At 48.5% G+C, this 19,027-nt stretch overlaps 1 protein-coding gene across 1 annotated transcript in view; it reads left to right on the top strand.

The window, feature by feature from the left end:
• Positions 1–19,027, top strand: part of CREBBP (CREB binding lysine acetyltransferase) — a 123,461-nt gene that overhangs the window by 88,927 nt on the left and 15,507 nt on the right. Inside the window, exons 14-22 of the mRNA XM_080830005.1 lie at positions 386–802; positions 2,418–2,597; positions 3,541–3,730; positions 7,213–7,331; positions 8,168–8,407; positions 8,857–8,945; positions 14,390–14,470; positions 15,963–16,019; positions 18,930–19,007. Coding sequence (XP_080686131.1) covers positions 386–802; positions 2,418–2,597; positions 3,541–3,730; positions 7,213–7,331; positions 8,168–8,407; positions 8,857–8,945; positions 14,390–14,470; positions 15,963–16,019; positions 18,930–19,007 — 1,451 coding nt within the window. The remainder of the gene's footprint in view (positions 1–385; positions 803–2,417; positions 2,598–3,540; positions 3,731–7,212; positions 7,332–8,167; positions 8,408–8,856; positions 8,946–14,389; positions 14,471–15,962; positions 16,020–18,929; positions 19,008–19,027) is intronic.

Consider the following 19,027-nt stretch of genomic DNA (forward strand, 5'->3'; position numbering starts at 1 on the left):
GGGAATCGCTTTGCTGAAACATTTCAGTGTTTTTGTAACTCATTTCTTGAAAAGAAAAAAAAAAGAGAAATACCTTTTTCAGTGTTCTAAGCTGTTTTGGATCATGAAGCTCGTAGGCTGAGTGGGTCTATGTTAGTTTAAGCCAGAGGTTTCAACAGTTCTGCAAATCACAGGATGAGAAACACTCCGTAGCAATAACTTTACTGGAAGACGCATGTTATTATGTGTACAGCAGGGTGAATTTTTACAAATGGTACATTGCCTTGAAACCAGCAGACCTCACCAAGAAACCATGATTAGATATTCATGCGTTTAATTCTTCAGGTCTGTTGCCATGTTTTCACATGGGGGGAATAATTCTAACCTCCTCTGCTCCCTCTGCTAGGGACAGGTGCCTGGTGCTGCTCTTCCTAACCCTCTGAACATGCTTGGGCCCCAAGCCAGCCAGCTGCCCTGCCCACCAGTGACACAGTCACCGTTGCACCAGACACCACCTCCTGCTTCCACGGCCGCTGGCATGCCATCTCTCCAGCACCCGACGGCGCCTGGGATGACTCCTCCCCAGCCGGCAGCTCCCACCCAGCCATCGACTCCCGTGTCGTCTTCCGGGCAGACTCCCACCCCGACTCCCGGCTCAGTGCCCAGTGCTAGCCAAACCCAGAGCACCCCTACGGTCCAGGCAGCAGCCCAGGCCCAGGTGACCCCACAGCCTCAGACCCCAGTCCAGCCCCCGTCTGTGGCCACCCCTCAGTCATCACAGCAGCAGCCAACACCTGTGCACGCCCAGCCTCCTGGCACGCCGGTGAGCCCCACAGTCTGTCTTTGGGCTGAGACTCCTAATCGAAAACTTCTCCTTAAAAAAATCCTGCCACAGGGTTGCTTTAGTGTCTTGTGCAGTCCCAGAGAGTATCTGTCCCCTGGTCAAACTGGATGAGCTGTGTTTTGTTTCCGACATGGCCTCCACAGGCCATGTTTGTGTTTGGCAGGATGTGACTTAAAGATTAGCTTCTCTAATTAAACGGATTTTCAGAAATCAGTTATAAAGAAATCATACATGGGTCCCCTGTACATAGGAGCCATGTGTTCCCCATTATCTATCCTAAGTGGGTGTCTTCTGAGTCCTAGTAGTTTTTCCTCTTAACATCCTGAGGATATGGCAAACCAAGTCGCGTTCCTAACTGTATGTGCTTTGACTTTGCCTGTCAGCCTTGTTTTCAGACCTGGAGCCTGTTCTTCTCAGGACAGAATGGCAGACCCAGGTTAGCGCTTTCTGTGGCTCATGTCTGCCCAGTCCACCGTGGACCTGCTTGCTGGCAGTGCCCAGCTGTAGGCTGCCCACTCGCCACCCTGCACACCCCTGCCCCAGTTACCACTGAAATCTTCACATCTGTTTTCATAACAGTCTGACTTAGAAACCACCCTTCCCCCTGAAATACGTTAGCTTTATTCTTAGGGATTGAGGATATTTATTTATAAAATACCAAAATAGATCCTAACAGTACCCCCAAGATAACATTACTCTATGTATTTCTTCACAGGGAGTGTGGTTATTATTTAATCCTTATTTTGTATTTCTTATTTTTAAATAAGTTTCCTTTGTAATTTTATATTCCGTTTGTTTACCTAAATTAGAACTCTATGAGGCAGGGGTGCCTGGGTGGCTCAGTCTGTTGAGCATCCAACTTTTGGTTTCAGCTTGAGTCATGACCTCGGGGTTGTGGGATCGACCCCCGTGTCTGGCTCTGAACTTGGGACAGAGTGTGCTTATCCTTTTCCTCCCCCTTTTGCCCCCCACCCCCCCGACTCAACAAATCCACTGGGTACTCTGTCTCTCTCTAAAATGGATAAATAAAATCTTTAAAACACACACACACACACACACAAAACCCAGTAGTGAGTAAGACTTTGAAAATTGAGAATTCTTATGGTGGTTCTCTACTTTGATGTTTGCCTACTCCTCCTCCACCACCACCAGCACCGGCCCTGCGGTTGGAGCGGGCTGAACACACATTCTCAGTCCCTGTAGGCACTACATCCCCCTTCCTACATGTGCACTTCAGGATCTGCAGTTTAGTCTTTTACGATAAACTTTAATGGCCTTATTAGAAGGAATTAATTTTAAAATGGGTTCTGTGACTTAGGTAGAAACTTCCAGAAAATAATCTTATATCAAAAAATGGAAAGCCCGGCTCTTCCCCCTCTGCATTCTTGGTCGGCGGGTCTTTGTGTTTCTCCACGATGTTGACCTCCTCTGGGACCCTGTTTGAAATCCTGTTCTTAGCTACCTCAGAGAGGGGTGTCTGTTAGGGTAGTGTTGAGCAGTGTCACCCTGAAACTGTGTGCTGGGTGCCTTGTGGAGTTCGGCAGCATTTCTGTCGTCTTGTTAACGGAGGTAAATAATTCTGCTTTCTCCACAGCTTTCCCAGGCCGCAGCCAGCATCGATAACAGGGTCCCCACTCCTTCCTCGGTGGCCAGCGCGGAAACCAGCTCCCAGCAGCCAGGACCCGATGTACCAATGCTGGAAGTGAAGGCAGAGGTCAAGACCGAGGACACTGAGCCTGACGCCAGTGAATCCAAGGGGGAGCCGGGCTCTGCGGTAGGTGCCGTCCCAGGGCATGAGCAGATGCGCAGCCCGCGCAGGGGTCACCTAAAGTGTCTTAAGGGGAGACAGCACAGCTTCTCCGTGGGTGACGCTGCTTTGTGCTTTAATACCGTTTGATGATGGGTTCAGGGAGGATATAGGGTGAAAACAGAGTGGTTATTTTTAGGTATTAGGTATGGGTTTTCCTTTATTTTGCCAGAAATAAGAGTACTTGTTTATATTTTAAATGAATCATCCAGTAACTTTTCACTGCCGTTCTTCGTTCCTAAGTCGTTGTGCAGTTAGACCGCACAACCGCACAAGGGTGTGCTCGTTCACTGATGAACTTGTGGCAAGAGTTGAAACCTGGATGCAGCCCCACAGACATGTGGAATTTGGCCCACACAATATTTCTGAAAACAAGGAATTACAAATGAAACTCTGAATTTCTGGCTTTTCTTTGAAAATGAGAAGCTCCGTAAGGGCCCCGCTTGCATTCCTGTGGCAGCAGTCTGGGTGGGAGCTTCGGCTGGGGCTGGGGCTCTCCAGTTTGCCCGAGTCCCCACTCCTCCTTACTGCCTCACACACCTCCTTTACCTTGTTTACTTCAGCTGCCTGTCCCTCTGAGCAATTCGGCTTTTCCCTAATTTTCAGGGAGGTTCTTGTTTGAAACTTTGCATAGCTGTATGTGAAACTACTGAGCAGGCGGTGAGGGGTACGTATGCAGGGTCTTCAGGCACTGTAGCAGGTGCGATCTGTAGACCAGGACTCTGACTGCAGTGGCGCTGTGTTCAGGCAAGTCAGCCGGCCCCAGATGCCTCGTTCCTCCCTGGGGGAGAGGAAGGGGTGAACGGTGTGACGAGCCCAACAGGTGGTACGGAGACCTCCAGCGAGGCTGAGTTAGAGTAGAGATCTTTGATAGTCATGTATCATTGTCTGTAATTCTGTTTCTCTCAAGATGATGGAGGAGGATCTACAAGGATCTTCTCAAGTTAAAGAAGAAACAGACACAACGGAACAGAAATCCGAACCCATGGACGTGGACGAGAAGAAACCGGAAGTCAAAGTAGAAGCTAAAGAGGAAGAAGAGAACAACGCTAACGGGGCCGCCGCTCAGTCAACGTCTCCTTCACAGCCACGCAAAAAAAGTAGGTCGTCTTTCCTTGAACTTCGCAGCTGTGCTGCTTTTCCATCGTGTTGTGATTGCACACTGCGGGCTAAAAGCTAACGCTTTTCTCTTTCCCGCCTGCCATTCCCCAAGTTTTTCCTCTTCAGAAATGACGGCAGCGAGCTAGACTGCGGCCCAAGGGCCCGCGGGGTTGATGGCAGGAATGAGAAATGAGCCACGGCTCTGAGGGGCGGCCCAGGAGCACGTCTCTCCTCTGAGCTGTCGTTAGCTGTGGGGCCAGAGTAGAGGTTGCCTCTGAGTCCTGGTGCCGCTGAGGAGCTTGGGCTTTCTGTGTGTGCCACGCCGTGGGCACACACTGACAGATTTGAGCAAGAGATGGGCCAGAAGCCACGCGAGGGAAGTTGGCACCGTGGCAGCACGCGCGCGCACTCTTAGAGATGGGAGCCTGTGTGCCCGCGGGGAGTGGCCTCGTGCGGGGGGAGGGCCACAGGTACGTGAAGGGGCTCCCTTGCAGGGGGGGTTGGAGGGGAACCCATTAGAGGTCCAACGTAAGGAAGTCGGCCGGGTGTCAGAACATCGTTAGGTGACCCTTGCAAATCGGGGATGTGGCTCAGGAAGTTAAGGGCTGCTTGTGGCACATTTGGGAAAGCCAGTAGAGAACTGTGAGTGGCTGACACTGTATAGTTTTGCCACTGGGAGGGAAAACCTACAAAAGCTTTCAAGTTTTTGGTCTCAGACCTGTTTATGCTCCTAAAAATTGAGGACCACAGAGTTTTTGTATGTATGGACTATCTGTCGCTATTGACTGTAGTAGAAATTTTTAGGACAGTCATTTAATCGTTACATGGCATCCACAAACCACACATTTTTATGAAAAGTTCCCCACAACAAGCATACTTAGAGTAGTGACGGGTTTTTGCTTTTGTTTTTACAATTTTACATCTTGGAGATGACGGCAAATGTGGCTGAATTCCCCTGCTGCCCCTGCTGTCTCTCTGGTGCCCCGTTGTTTGGTTCATGTCCCTGAAGACAGCCCTGCCCAGCAGCTAGGTGGCTGATAAAAGAAAGAGTAAGAGCCTTTTCAGGTAATTGTAGGTGTTCCTTTTTAATACTACACCAAAACTCAACAAGTGCAAGCTTCCTGAAGGTTAGTTTCAGTGTGAAGTCTGGGTGTGTAGCTCTGAGATTTTCATGCCCGGTGACATGAGAGCCCATTTGTCTCTGTTTTGTGCTGTGAATGAGTCTTTTGCCCTTGGATGATTTTTTTTTTTTTTTTTAATAACATATACCTTCGGTCCTCTTGGAATTTGGCTCATGAGTTACACAGATTTTCCAGATGTCACCACACTTCACTGTACAATATTTTTAAAAACCACACTGATTAATATCACTGTGAATCTCCTCAAGAAAGTCTTGGAAATTTGGGGAAGCGGTCAAACTCATGTAACAGATACAAGTTCTCCAAATTCAAATTTTAATATAAGCCCAAACTTTATCACTGGCAACAAATACTGTCACTTGTCCTTGGTGTAACTGGCCCACCGAGTTCCTCCTTGGGGAAATGTCTGCCATGTGCCCGGATCTGAAGAACCATAGCTGGTCTGACCGTCCTCCCCAGTCTCGCGTGCTCCGTGCAGGAAGGCAGCCGTGTCCGCTCACTGTGCACGCTCGAGCGCTTCCTCGTAGGACCGCCAGTGCGCACAGCAGGCCTGCCCGGTGCCAGCTTCCCGTGTGATCGTGCGATATCCGGACACATAGCCAGGGTTTGAGAGCAGCACGGTGACAGCTAACGCGACCTTGGTGCTGCTGCCTATGTTGTGCTGCGGCGCGAGTGACTTTCTTCGTGGTTCCTTTGGCCCATCGGTGCCAACGTCATCACCGTGCACCAGGCGAATGATGGCCTAGTGTTATCATGAAAGTCGTTTTATGTTATGGAAGTAAACTTGATTGATGGCACAGACCCAAGAAAGGGCCTGGAGCAGTGCTAGGACTTGGTGTGAGGACAGAAATGTCACGTGTCTGTGTTCTCTGTGGTTGTCCCCAGCTGCGTGTAGCTCCTGAACCCTTGAAATAGGGTGAGGGTGAGTGTGACTGAGGTTGTGATTTTACATCAGGCCGGTGCCTAAAGACGGGTTAGGAGCTGCTTTTTCCTCGGCATAGGTGTTTTCAGCAAACGTGTAGTGCGTAACGAGAGACTGACCACAGTGAGCTGCGTGGGAGATCGCCGCTGGGAGAAAATGGGCCTGCAGCAGGCTCGGCTCGCGCTCCGGGAGGAGCCGGCTCGCTCCCCTCGGGCCCCGTGCGCCAGGAGGCCTTGGGGGCAGCTCCTCTGTTCGGTGGTGTGAAAGCAGACAGTATGTGAGCAAAGGCGCATAACTGCCTCCTGACAAACCTTGATTTTTGGAGACTAACATGTGATTTCACGTGTCATGAAATATTCTTTTTTCCCAACCGTGAAGCACCACAGAAACCAGTCTTAGCTTACAAGCTGTGCAGAGGCAGGTGGCTGGCCGGATTGGGCCAGTGGGCCCAAGTTTGCTGACTCTGATCGAAGAAGAAAGAAAAAGCTATTGATTAAAGAGTTATTTTCTCAGAGTTATTCAAAGAAAATGCTACTCCATTGCTGTAGAAACAGAGTAGAAGAAAAGTCGCTCGCTGAAGGCAGGATGCGTATGTGTTCCGCGAGGCTCCTGTGGGGCCATCTGCTCACCGGCCGGCCCCTAGCGGCCCCAGCTCCAAAGTGGGATGCAGGGAACACAGGGGCCACGTGCTGACCTGCCTCTCGCCTTCAGAGGTTCCACATGTTTCCCCCGGCCAGTAAAGCTGCTTGGGTTTTGTATGAATGTGTCGTCTCGAATGTATTTGGCTGGCAGCCTGTGTTTATCCTTGCACTGGGGACAAAAAAGTGTAGTAGGAAATGGAGTGGCTACAGGGTGGAGGGAGTGGGCGTTGGTAAGTGGAGGGAACGATTCAGAAGTTTTGGGGGAAATACTTGGTTTTGTTTCTCTGTTACTATGTCCATTTATGAGGTTGTAATACAAAACCATTTGTCCCAGTTGTCTGAGTTTACTTCATCCAGGGATAGACAGAGTTCACCAGAGGGAGAAAGGCCCCCTTCCAGTGAAATGGCTTTATTACCACCCGTTGGATCAAGGAAGCAGATTTGGGAGTTAGCTTCGTTTTCTGTTCCAACGCGGTTGTAATGTCGGAAACCCGTTACTGGAGAAGCAGACCTGTCGGTGCGGCACGCAGCCTGCTGACGTAGAAGCAGTTTCCCAGCCGTACTGTTCCGGTGCTGTCAGAGGCCCTGGGTCGCAGCTTGAGGACGCCCAGGGCCTCTGCGGTGAATGAGGACCTTGGGAGCTGCACGGCCAGGGGAGCAGTGGGGTGGAGGTGATTGGGGCCTTCCGGAGGCTGCCCAGGCTTCCATCCGAAATGTGGTGGTCGAGGGGTCCGAGTGTCTCGTAAGCAGCGTCATTTCCTGCTGTTTTCTGACCGTAGTCTTCAAGCCAGAGGAGTTACGCCAGGCTCTCATGCCAACGCTCGAAGCGCTGTATCGACAGGACCCAGAGTCCCTACCTTTCCGGCAGCCTGTAGACCCCCAGCTCCTAGGAATTCCGGTAAGTTAATGCAGTGAAAAGAAAGCCTTACCAGCGATCTTGAGAATATCCATGTTTTATCTCTGAAAATTGGGTTTTGAAGATTTTTCTCCTAGAAAAAAAAAACTTCTCTGTCAAAGCAGTAATACACCTTCGTCTCATTGGTTGGAACGTGTGTTTCCCCACCTTTTTGTCAGCCCTGGGGGTCCGTGGCTGGGGTGGCTGCCCGCTTGCCTTAGCACTTGGCCTCCATAGCCCCGCCGTCTATCTGAGGCTTTGTGTGAGCCTTTGTCTGAAAGGGGGGTTTGAAGAACCAGCAGACACCAGTTAGAAAGTACGTGGGCCTCGTTCTGGGATCTCTGGGGTGTCTGTTAAGGGCCATGGCGACCCCCCAGGTTTCTCTTGAGCAGTGTCACTATTTTTGTTTCTGTTCTTGTGTTTGTCTTGGCATTTCTTCTTGTTTGCCAGGACCAAGAGTAAATCTCTAGAAAAATATGTCTGATAAATGTGCTTACCATTTTAATTCAGTGGATTAAAATGCCCATTTTTAAAATTGTATTTTAAAAAACATCTTTTTAACTCATTCTTTTATTAAATAATATATTGATGCTATTTTGCCCTTAACGTTGCCTTTGCAATCATTTGGTCACACTTGACGACACTAATTACAACTTTAGGTGATAACAGCAGAGGAGGGTCAGAAGCTCTTTTCTCTTCCGTCCCCATTTATTACTGTTAAAAACGGAAGTTGTTCTGGGGCCGATTATTTCTGGTTTGTTTTTAAGGTAAAGCTGCTCCATAAGGCTGGCTTTTGGTATTTAGGGCATCCCCTAGACTGAGACTGTTTTGTCTTTAAGGATTATTTTGACATCGTGAAGAATCCCATGGACCTTTCCACCATCAAGCGGAAGCTGGATACAGGGCAGTACCAAGAGCCCTGGCAGTACGTGGACGATGTCTGGCTTATGTTCAACAACGCCTGGCTCTATAATCGTAAGACGTCCCGGGTCTATAAGTTCTGCAGTAAACTTGCAGAGGTCTTCGAGCAAGAGATTGACCCCGTCATGCAGTCCCTTGGATATTGCTGTGGACGCAAGGTACAGTTTAAAACTTTTTCTGGAAAGTGAACTTTCCTGGTTAATCCAGCCAGAGAGGGTATTATGGTGACATGATAGACTCAACATTTTAGCCACACCTGTGTGCTGGGAAGGACCCAGATGGGGTCCAGGCTTTTGGAAAGACAATTGAGTGCCTAAGGCCGTGTAACGGATGATCAAAGCTAGAGGTGCTTACTGGGGAAGACCTTGGGTTATGCCTTTGGCTGCCCCTGCGTCCATTCATCCACCTGTAGTAAGTGTCCCTTGGCAACTGATTCTGTCACATCGAATCCAGAAATGTCTCTGAATAGCTGTGAAGATTGTTAGAAAACTATACCATGTACTAACAGATATTTTACTAGCTGAATCTGACTTCTCTGTAGTGAACTAGACCATGATGTGACAGTAACTGGGATATATTCTTAGTATTTTCTCCTTTGTTTTTGCAGTATGAGTTTTCCCCACAGACTTTGTGCTGCTACGGGAAGCAGCTGTGCACAATTCCTCGTGACGCTGCCTACTACAGCTATCAGAATAGGTAAGCACCGAGCCCGTGTCCCGAGTTACAGGACACAGGGAACGTCCTAGGGCAAGGTGTGTTCATCTGATTGTAGCCTGGGTACATTATTTCTTTTCTGAAGTTCTAATGAAATGGACCACAGTTTCAGGGCAGCTTAGTCACTCGGATAGGCCCACTGCCTCTTAACTTTAAAGTATGCTTTTACAGTATAAAAATTTAAGCCTGAAACTGCTCACTGTACCACTTGAATCAGGAGCATTCATTCTTCAGCTGTGGTTCTTCCAAAAACGTAACCACATAAGAGTCTGGAGATCAGTCTAGTCAAGGTTGATTAACTTTTTGAAGATCTTAGTAAAGTGGATACATTGTATTTACTACTTTACATGTAAGTATTTACCCAGATAACTTGGCCTGGACAGTCTGATGGAAGGCTTTGAATTAGTGGTAATTACTTAAGCTTTAGACTTAGAGAATTTTTTTTAATTAATAGCACAACACAGCATGAGTGTTCTTGTTGAGTTCCACATGAACTCCCCTGTCACAGGATGGCCGTCTCAGGGTTTTATGAGTGGGAGGTGTCCTCGAGAAATCTTTGCCATTTTCTTGAAATGTAGAGACGGCTGAATCTCCTGACTTAAGCAGAAGAGCATGAAAGTAATATTTTCTGTTGCTCATTTGCCATACAGAAACGGCTCCCACAGTTTGAGGGTAGGGTGGGGTGGGGTGGGGGTTGAAAATCAAGTTTAGTTGTATCTGTTGCTCCAAGTGGCTCCACGTTGCCAGAGCGTGAGGGCGTCTTGGCTGGAGGCACAAGTGGTCAGTCTGGGCACATTCAGACACTTTGCCTCCATGTTAGGAGCAGGCAGTGAAATGTGTGTGACCAAGGTGCCGCTTTGTGCCTCTACTTCCTCTTTAGGTTCAATTATTAAATGTCAGCATTAGGGTTTGATGTTTTTATAACTTGATCTTGTATGCTTATAGTGATTACAAGCATATGTCCTCATTTCGAGGAAGTTAAGTAAAGGGCCTTTTTTTTGTCCATAGGTACATTCACAGGCCTAAATAATTTGGAGTTTTGAAATATTTGTCTTCTAATTACACTTTTAAAGTACTCGCATTTTTTTAAAAATATCTAATCATATTTATGACAGTTAGTAACTCCCACCAAAATCCTACTTAAAAAACCAGAGAGAGGGAAAGAACCATTGACCGAAAAATGTCTCAAGGAAAGATTTCCAAGCCCTGCCCAGCCCACACGTCCTGGCCCTGTGGCAGCGTGAGATGCCGGTGCTACTTCTCGGGTACGGGAATGTGGTCTGTGCCCCTGTGCCTGAAACTTAGTTTCTATCTTAGCGTCCCTTCTGTTGATAGGAGCATTTAAAATAATCCCACAGTCCTTCGTGATTGAGTCGCTCCTGTAGTGACACGTACTGTTCTGGGGGTTCTGGCCCCACCAGTGAGTTTTAGCCCTGTGTCGTCGAGCACATCCCGTAACGCATCAAGTGTGACACCTTCCTTGACAACCTTAGTTGTCAGTTTCCATGAAATAATGAACAGGAATTCACTTTGGGAACTTTTATGGGCCAAGTAAAATAAAGTTCAGAAACTTGAAGAGAACAGATTTTAATTCCTGTCTTTCAGGAATGCTCCTGGATGCCCAGCGTGGTTTGGGTCTAGAGGGAAGAACAGACAGCAGGTTGTTTGCTGCCATTTCTTAAGTTTTGAGGCCTTTTCACCGTCCCCAGGTCTGTTGAGACCCTGGCTTTGCTGATTGGCACAGATTTTGGCCATTTTTAAGTGGAGAGCAGTTAATTTAAATAGAGCCGATAGGGTCAGGCCACATGGCTACTCTGACGGAGGGTTATGTGTGGAGTGCAAACACAGGGTTTTGAAAGTTCTGAAATGTCCAGTTTTAGTTTTGTGTAGAATTTTATCTTTTTTTTTAAGATTTTATTTATTTATTTGACAGACAGAGATCACAAGTAGGCAGAGAGGCAGGCAGAGAGAGAGAGAGAGAGAGAGACGAGGAAGCAGGTTCCCCGCTGAGCGGAGAGTCCAATGCGGGGCTCGATCCCAGGACCCTGGGATCATGACCCGAGCTGAAGGCAGAGGCCTTAACCCACTGAGCCACCCAGGTGCCCCTAGAATTTTATCTTTATTCAACAAAAGTAATATATTTTTCTTACAAGTAGAGACATAAATAAAGGAGTTCTTTTCTATTAGCGACACGTTTTTAAAGTGGAGGGATACTGCTCCTTAGCTGAATCTTACAAGGCACGCTTCCCATAACACCGTACTTGGCGAGATGAACAGGTTGTAATGCTAAGAAAGCAGTGCCTCACTACGAGGATCATCCTAACGGCTTACACTTCTGTTCGCATCTGTGACTGCTTGGGAACCGCCGGTGTTCTCAGGAGTACCTGTTTCAGCACTTACAGTCCTAAACTGTCTGGGCATTTCGAACAAGAGAAAGTCCTACAGACCATTTGAACAAGTGAAACTTAATTCATAAACTAGCACATGAGCACATTTTCACTTGTTTCCATGCTTCGAAAATTTGGAAGTAACTCACGTTGGGAAAACTGCTTTGTAGATTTTCCAGATGCGATCTTTAGCTATCCCACTTATTTGTATATAGTGATACGGTACTTAAAACAATCTGCATTTGAAAATTTACTCCATACATGAAGTTACCCTTAGAGACCAGCTGTGCAGTTACACTGTGTTAACGTCAGGCACCGGGCGCACGTCATCACCATCGGATTATGTGAAGTGTTTCTCCTTTGCAAGTCCGTATTCATCAGGTTGCTTCCTCCACACAAGGCTGATGTCAGCAAGGCTCTTAAGATTGGAAAGTGACTTTCTGAACCATTCTGTGTCTTTATGGTGAATTAAGTTTGGACTAGTAATCATGTGGGGGCAGTCTGGCATTCCTGTCTGTCCCCACACTGATTGCCAAGGCGGTTTCAGCAGACTGGACCAGGGGGTGGCTGTGCCCCTTCTCCAGACCGTCGCCGCCTCTCAGGAGGGCGCTGCGGGGAGGCCTGGGCCTTCCCCACCCCCTCTCAAACCCCAGCAGTTTGGATTCTCCCATGTCTCTGCTTGCTGTGGGACAAGCACTAGAGCGGCTTAATTCTCTCCGGGCCGCCCACTTTCTGACCCTGGGGTTCTCTGCAGAAGAGAGCTAGTTACACCCGGAGAACGTGGCCTTCCACCGCTGCGGGGCCTGCCCTCGAGCCATCGGTGTTTCCTTCTGGGTCGGTTTCCGCCACTAGAAAATGGTGGGCTTATGATTCTTGTTTCCTGGATGTTCCTGGGCTTGATGTCCTACTTGAATAAAAGCGGAGTTTGTCCAGGATTTTAAAGCCTTTTTGCCTCCCATGTAATCATCATAGTGATTTCGTTTCCAGATGAGTTCACCTTTTCGCTCACCTGCAGTGGCTATACGTTTGGTCATAAAATGAATTGGAACATTCACGTCCAAGTTTTATTTTCAAAAGGGAGACACTCGGTGTTGAGGGGGATGTCTCTTGTGCGTATTGCCATGGTCACCCCTGATTTGGTTTATGGTTTCTGTATTTTCAGTTCTTTCGTGCCAGTGATGGTCATGCCCTCCTGCACCTGGAAGTTCTTTTTACCACATAATTTCAAGGCTACACATGAATATTTACAAAACAGCAAATAGCCCGTTGATTCAGGAGAAGAACGTCTAGATACAGATACTTTTAAATAGCAGGATTTATCTGTTCCTGGTCAGAGTTTTTAATCTTGGCAGAATTCATTGATTGAATCATCCTCAATAGCCTGGTCCCAGAAGAAACTTTCATTAACCCAGTTGCTACCCACAGTGAATCTGTTGTGTTCCTCCTCCACGAGCTGAAAGATTGGATCATTTTGAGATGGGTGCATGCTCTAAACTTTTGTGCTTTTAACGGACTCTGTGTGTTTAGTCAGAGAAGTACAGCAGACAGATGCTCAGTGTGTTTAACTCAGACTAGAATTAGAACTTGAGGGGGACTGACCTGAGCAGTAATGGAGACAGACGGCCGGGCAGGGGCCTGAGCCTCCGTCCTTTGCAGCCGTGTGTGCGAGTGCATGAGTGAGCCTGCGAGCTGCCGCGTGCCCTGCGGGTGTCCGTGAGGCATGGCGCTCCGAGTCTCGTCCCAGTGTCTTTAACACTAATCCTCGTGGCATCTTGTAGACTTAGTTTTGAGCACTAAAACCGCATTTGATTGTGCTGCTGCCACTACCTTACACTCCTCTCCGCTCGTATAATTCACCTCCATTCGGCTTGTTTTTGCAGCATTCCTGTGTGCCCGTCTTGTTTTATGCGGCATCAGCCTGCATTTTTGTTGATTTCTCATGCGTGTCCTTTCCAAACATTTAATAGTTTTTAATTGTTCGTATTTGACACTTTGAGCCCAGGCTCCATGTTATCTTTCCAGAAATTGGGGTGATGGATAATTTCTCAAATGCAGATTGTGCTTTAAAGATCAACTCTCTAAATTTGCTTAACTTGGATTGTCACCAAGTCAGAGCAGTTAATCACTAAGGATCTCAGATTGGTGAACGATTGGTCCCATTACCAAAAAGTTTAAACCAAAGCTTAGAATTGAATTTTAAAAGTCTTTAAGATTGTTCGTGGATTTACATATATTGTATTATTCATACAATATATCTCAGCTTTTTTTCCTGTACATTCATACTGATAAATGGCTGGAAAGTCTTTGACCCCGACTGCATTTCTGTTAAATGTTTGTCTAGAATATGGATTTGGTTTCATTTGTATTATAACCCAATTAACTAAGTGATTAACATGAAAAAATAACAGGAAAAAATTAAAACCCGTTCTGTGTGCTCAACATTTTTAGTACCTTAAAGATCTGGCTGACTACCGCAAATAAAATCTGTGAATTGCTGTCAAGCATAAATTTGCCGTTTTGAAAAATAATTGCTTTTTTAAGGCCTTTGTCAGACTATTTTGTTCAAAAGTGAATTTTTTTCCATCGCAAACCCTGGAGTTACCTTTGATTTTCTCTAAGTAATAACAAAAGTCAAACTCCCAAATTGAGGCTCCTTGCAATTCTAGTATTAACAACTCCTTGAAAACGTTTGCATCTCGGAGCTGGCCCGAGCCCAGCCGTTGTTAGCGATGATGGCCTGTGATGTGTGCAGTGAGACCGAATGCTAATCAAGCTTTGCCTTGGCTTTCTGCTCTGTGTTGTCTCGGTGTTTGCGTCTTACCTTTATGTCTGTGCTATCTGTTCCCTTCCCTGTTCTCTAATCCTGCCCTTCCCCACCTGCCCCTGTTCCTTCCATTGTCCTCACTGACCCATCAATCAACCAACAACGCCCCCCCTTCGTCGTGGTGATCTGCCCTGCTCTGATTGGTGGCTTCGTTGCTTGGGTGGCTGTGTGTTATGATGGACCAGTTCACCCAAGTATGGCCTTCTTGCTGACAGGTATCATTTCTGTGAGAAGTGTTTCACAGAGATCCAGGGGGAGAATGTTACCCTGGGTGACGACCCTTCACAGCCCCAGACGTAAGTACCTTCCTGTCATTTTTCTCGGGGTTGACTCGTAATTGTTTTTTCCCTCCTGCCCATGATTAAAAGGGAAGCACCTCCGCTCTTCTGACTTGTGTGTGGCGCATTTTCTCGAACTCGCTACGCCCACATGCACACGTCGGAAGGTAGCTGTTTAGCTCAACACCAGGGCCACCTCCACACTCTCCCTCCTCCCGAGACCACGATGCTGGAGCCCCCGCCGTGGTTCTCTGGTCGCTCTCAACCTTGCTCCATGTTTCCTGTGAAACACTTGCCTTTTCCTAGTGCTGGTCCTCCTCCGTTGGGGGAAATCACGAATTTTCAGTTACACCTCATAAAGCAGTTCTCCCTTTTGACGGAACTGGCAAGAGCGAGAAGTGAATCTTGTGTGCATACCCCATCTTCAGCCTTCATTCCGTCTTCCACTGAAACCTCTGTCCCGTCCGCCGCAGAGCCTGTCCTAGAACACAGACAGCGAGGCCCCCGAGTGGAAACGTGGCTCCTCCCTTGCTGGAGGGTGGCTCTTGCGCGCTGGCTCCGGCCTGCACAGGCTTGAGTTGGTTCGTTCATTCCTTCACTGAGTTCACCTTTGAGTGGGCACATGGTCAGACTGTGGCCAGAAAGAGCACGTCCACCGGTTGAACGGTCAAGTCCTTTATTTGCTTGAGACACCAAAGACCTGCCAGCCACTGTGTCTGCCCAGGACTGCCGGCGTTCTGTGGTTGTCTCTTTCCTCCTGGCTCTGCCGTGATCCCTGGCCTGCTGGGAAGTCTGCTAGTGGGCCTGTCCCCACAGGCAGGAGGGCCCTCCCACCGGAGCAGCTTCCGGCAGTCTCGGACGTGGTCTCTGGCCTTCACGTTTACTTCCCCCCAAGCAGAACGAACCGTAGCCACCCAGGAGGCACATAACACTGAAATGCCTGAAATTCTACGTACTTAATTTATTTTTATATCCCTTATAATCTTAGTTATTTGGTCCAATTATGTGATCGATAATTGGATTATACAGTTCTGTGAATCAGAAATAATTTCTGTATACACTGATCATTACAAGAGGACAGTTTAGAAAGCAGGCCCTTGGTCCTCTAAGAATAAATAAAATACTCCCTAGTAGATGCTGATCTTGTGTCATCTGATTCGTTTCAATTAGAAGAATTGATGACACCAATTGTCCATCAGGTCCAGGAACCATTCACCATACAGATTTGATTGAAAATGTATTGGTTTGGATCTCAGAATACGTGCTGGTGGTAGTTGGAAGGAAATATCCCAAGGCAGATAGAGAAAAACAGATGGTGGTGGCTTTCTGCGGAGAGAGATTGTGTGCGTTCATGCTGTCATTATTCTACTTGAGATTTCAGCTGACCATTATTTACTTTTTATTTGAAAAAACTGGTTACAGAATAATACCCCACAGACCATGTATTTTAGACTCAACAGATAAATTTTAGTTAATTCACATTTCTCTTTTTCCTTTTCTTCTAAACAAGGACAATTTCAAAGGATCAGTTTGAAAAGAAGAAAAATGATACCTTAGATCCTGAACCGTGAGTAGACCATGATTTCTTTCTGACTTTGGGATTTTAATTTCTGGTCAGGAAACTCCCTTCTTGTGACTGGGCTGCAGGAGAAGGCGCTGTTGGAACACTGGAAATATGTTGCCCTGGGTGGGGTATTTTTATGACGTTACTTCCGATACAGATTCTTTTTTGACTCAAACCAAACACGTATGTCCCTGTAGTGTGTTCTCCAGTTACTGAATTTTAACCTTGGTAAGACGAGGTGGAGGTTCTGGTTGTGTCAGAACCTCTCTGGGAAGCTGGTCACCATTGTTACTGAAGCAGCTTAGTGTTCGGTGTGACTCTTCAGAGACTAAAGGTAGGACGGTTAGGCGGAGTAGCTCATCTCACTTAAAGGGAAATTTCAGAAAGAAAACCTCTTAGGAGCGACTCTCGAAATTAGGAACGGGCATCAGTGAGGGCGCCTCATTTGCCAGATTTACTTTGCGATCGTCCCTAACGAGGCCACAGAGCTATCTCCATACGGCGGTCCGTCCAGGTCCCCGAAGCCAAACCCTGAGAGCACCCAGTGTGCATCAGCGCCCATCTGTGTCCTGGGCGGGGGGGGAGCACAGGCTCCAGCACCACTGGAAGTGTGAGTGCCGAGAAGCAGGTTGTCCTTCCCTCTGTCCCCGACGCCCAGCTCTGGGAAGACAAGCTGCGGCAGTGGAGGACGAGGGCCTCATTTTGAAACTGAGCTTTCCTCCTGGGAGCTCACTTAGGGTGTCCCAGCAGCAGTGCCCCGTGGTAGGGAGGGCACACTCCCTGCGGGGGCTCCAAGCTACACCCTTATCGTTCATGACCCGTGGACGGTCTCTCCTCGCTGTCGCGTGTCCCAGTTCATGTAATGTCCCCCTGCGTGGCTTTGCATTTTGACTTGAGTTTCAGAATCAGTACCTTAAAATACTAGGTGCCGACAGTAGGAAGTACCCAAATGAACGAGGGGGCTCTGTCCTCCTGCTGTTTGTCCTCTGGGGGAAGAGGTAGATGGATCATAGCACACACAGGTGCTCCAGAGACGGAGGGCCCTGGCCTGTGCTGAGTGGCATCCTGTGGAAGGGGACACTCGTCTGGCAGCAGGTTGGGGAGGGGAGGGCAGAGCATTCTCAGCACAAAAAAGTGAACGAACACAGGATGTTCGGTGACACTGTAGGTCAGCTCGAGGGCTTGGCGGGTCGGGAGCATGGGTGGAGCCCCAAGGGGTGAGCAAGCAGGGGCCCTGGGTGAAGGGCCACTTACGGTGTTCGTCGACCTGTAGATTTCTTCCTGAGTGTGTTGGGGAGGCTTTGAGGGACTTTGTTGGTTTCTCTTAGGTAAAGATCATCCTGGATCTATGAGGTGGATTTACCAGGCGAGGAAATGACTTTGATTTCTAGTTGGGAAAGTAGTTAGGAGACTCAGAGCAACAACTCGGACAGGAAGTAGGAAGTGGAAGCTTGACCTAAATAGAGAAGGGCCTCCTGCTACGAGAAGCTGCACCATGGGATGAGGAAAGGGCCAGTCTAGGTGGCCTGCTGAGATGCTGCTCCTGGAACAGGAAACGCAGGCGTGGCAGCCAGCCACTTGGTTAGTATTAGTCAGGGGCGTTGAAATTCAAAATTGATAGTGTTGGGTCTAGAACTTTTTTTTTTTATAGTTGTTCTCCCTGGCAGAGGAGGAAAGAGTTGAGAGTCCCATGTTCTTGGAAGGGGAGGGGGCACAGAAACAGAGGGAGGTATTGCCTGCTGACCCTTTGAGTTCTTAACATGGAGCATGAGCTCCACTGCTGAACTTTCCGAGAAGCAGCCGGTTAGGGGTGGGGCAGCGGTAGAGGAAGGAGCACGGTGTGGAGCGGAGCGGCCCCCATATGGGGCGGGGATGGGAAGGTGGCAACGACACGGGATTGCTAGACCGAGCTAGCAGGATGGTGAATTTGGCAGTGGTGCTGCTGGTGTGCACTGTTTGCACATACATGTCCTTTCTCTCTCCGGACCAAACAGGAACAGAAGCTGCTGGGGGGCCGGGGTGGGGTACCGTGGTTAGGCTGGTTCTGTGGTTGAAGGCTTGCTCAATAGCAACAGTGGAAAGGTGGGGGCCCAGAACTCAGGGCAGTGCTGAGAGTCTGATAGGAGCCAGAACCCAGCAGAGTTGCGGGAAGTGTGGTACTTTCTAGTCCCTAAAGCCTTGCTCGAGGCATAAGTTGTGGTGGTGGTTAAGAGAGTGGCAGAAAAAATAGGTTTTGACATCCACACATGTTGGCAACTAAGATTCCCAGATGAGGTGACAAGGGCAGGTGAGGCGGGGTGGGAGCTGTGACAGAGCGTGAGCGGCATGGGGGGCCCCGCTCTCCGGGGCTTAGGTGAGTAAAGGCCAGCATTGACCAGTCAGCTTGGCGCTTCCCACCTTCCTAGCTGACTCCGAGCAGATGCGTCCTGCACCTCGGCTAAGAGCTGGTGTTTGTGACACCGAAGTGTTGTTCTGTTTCTTGAGGCAGTTTGGGCGTGCGTGGTCACCTAGAGCAAGCCTTGGTCTTGAAAAGGTGTCTCACGTCAGAAATACTGGCCTGTGAAATACGCCTCTGTCACACTAGTTTTTGAAAGTAAAGTTTCTTTTCTGGCTTCAGGGAGATGGGGAGAAGCGAGGGACAGGCGTTTGCGCAGAGAAATGGAGCAAGTCCACTTCTCATAGAAAGTACCGCACCGGTGCGACTTGCTCTCGGATTTGCGAGTTCGAGCCCCACGTTGGGTGTATAGCTGACTCTAGAAGAAAAAATAAAGTAAAATGTGGCTGAATCAGGCTGCAGCAGCATTAAAGCCACAGATGACAGAGAGTCATCCGGAGGGCGACCTGCGGCCGCGGCGCAGACCGCCCCCTCGCGTGCTCCGCTGTGTGCTAGAGCGCACTCTCTTTGCCTTCCAGCTTTGTCGATTGCAAGGAGTGTGGCCGCAAGATGCACCAGATCTGTGTTCTGCACTATGACATCATTTGGCCTTCAGGGTGAGTCATTCCCTGGTGAT

This window comes from Martes martes (assembly GCF_963455335.1).
Source record: "Martes martes genome assembly, chromosome: 18".
NCBI lineage: Eukaryota > Metazoa > Chordata > Mammalia > Carnivora > Mustelidae > Martes > Martes martes.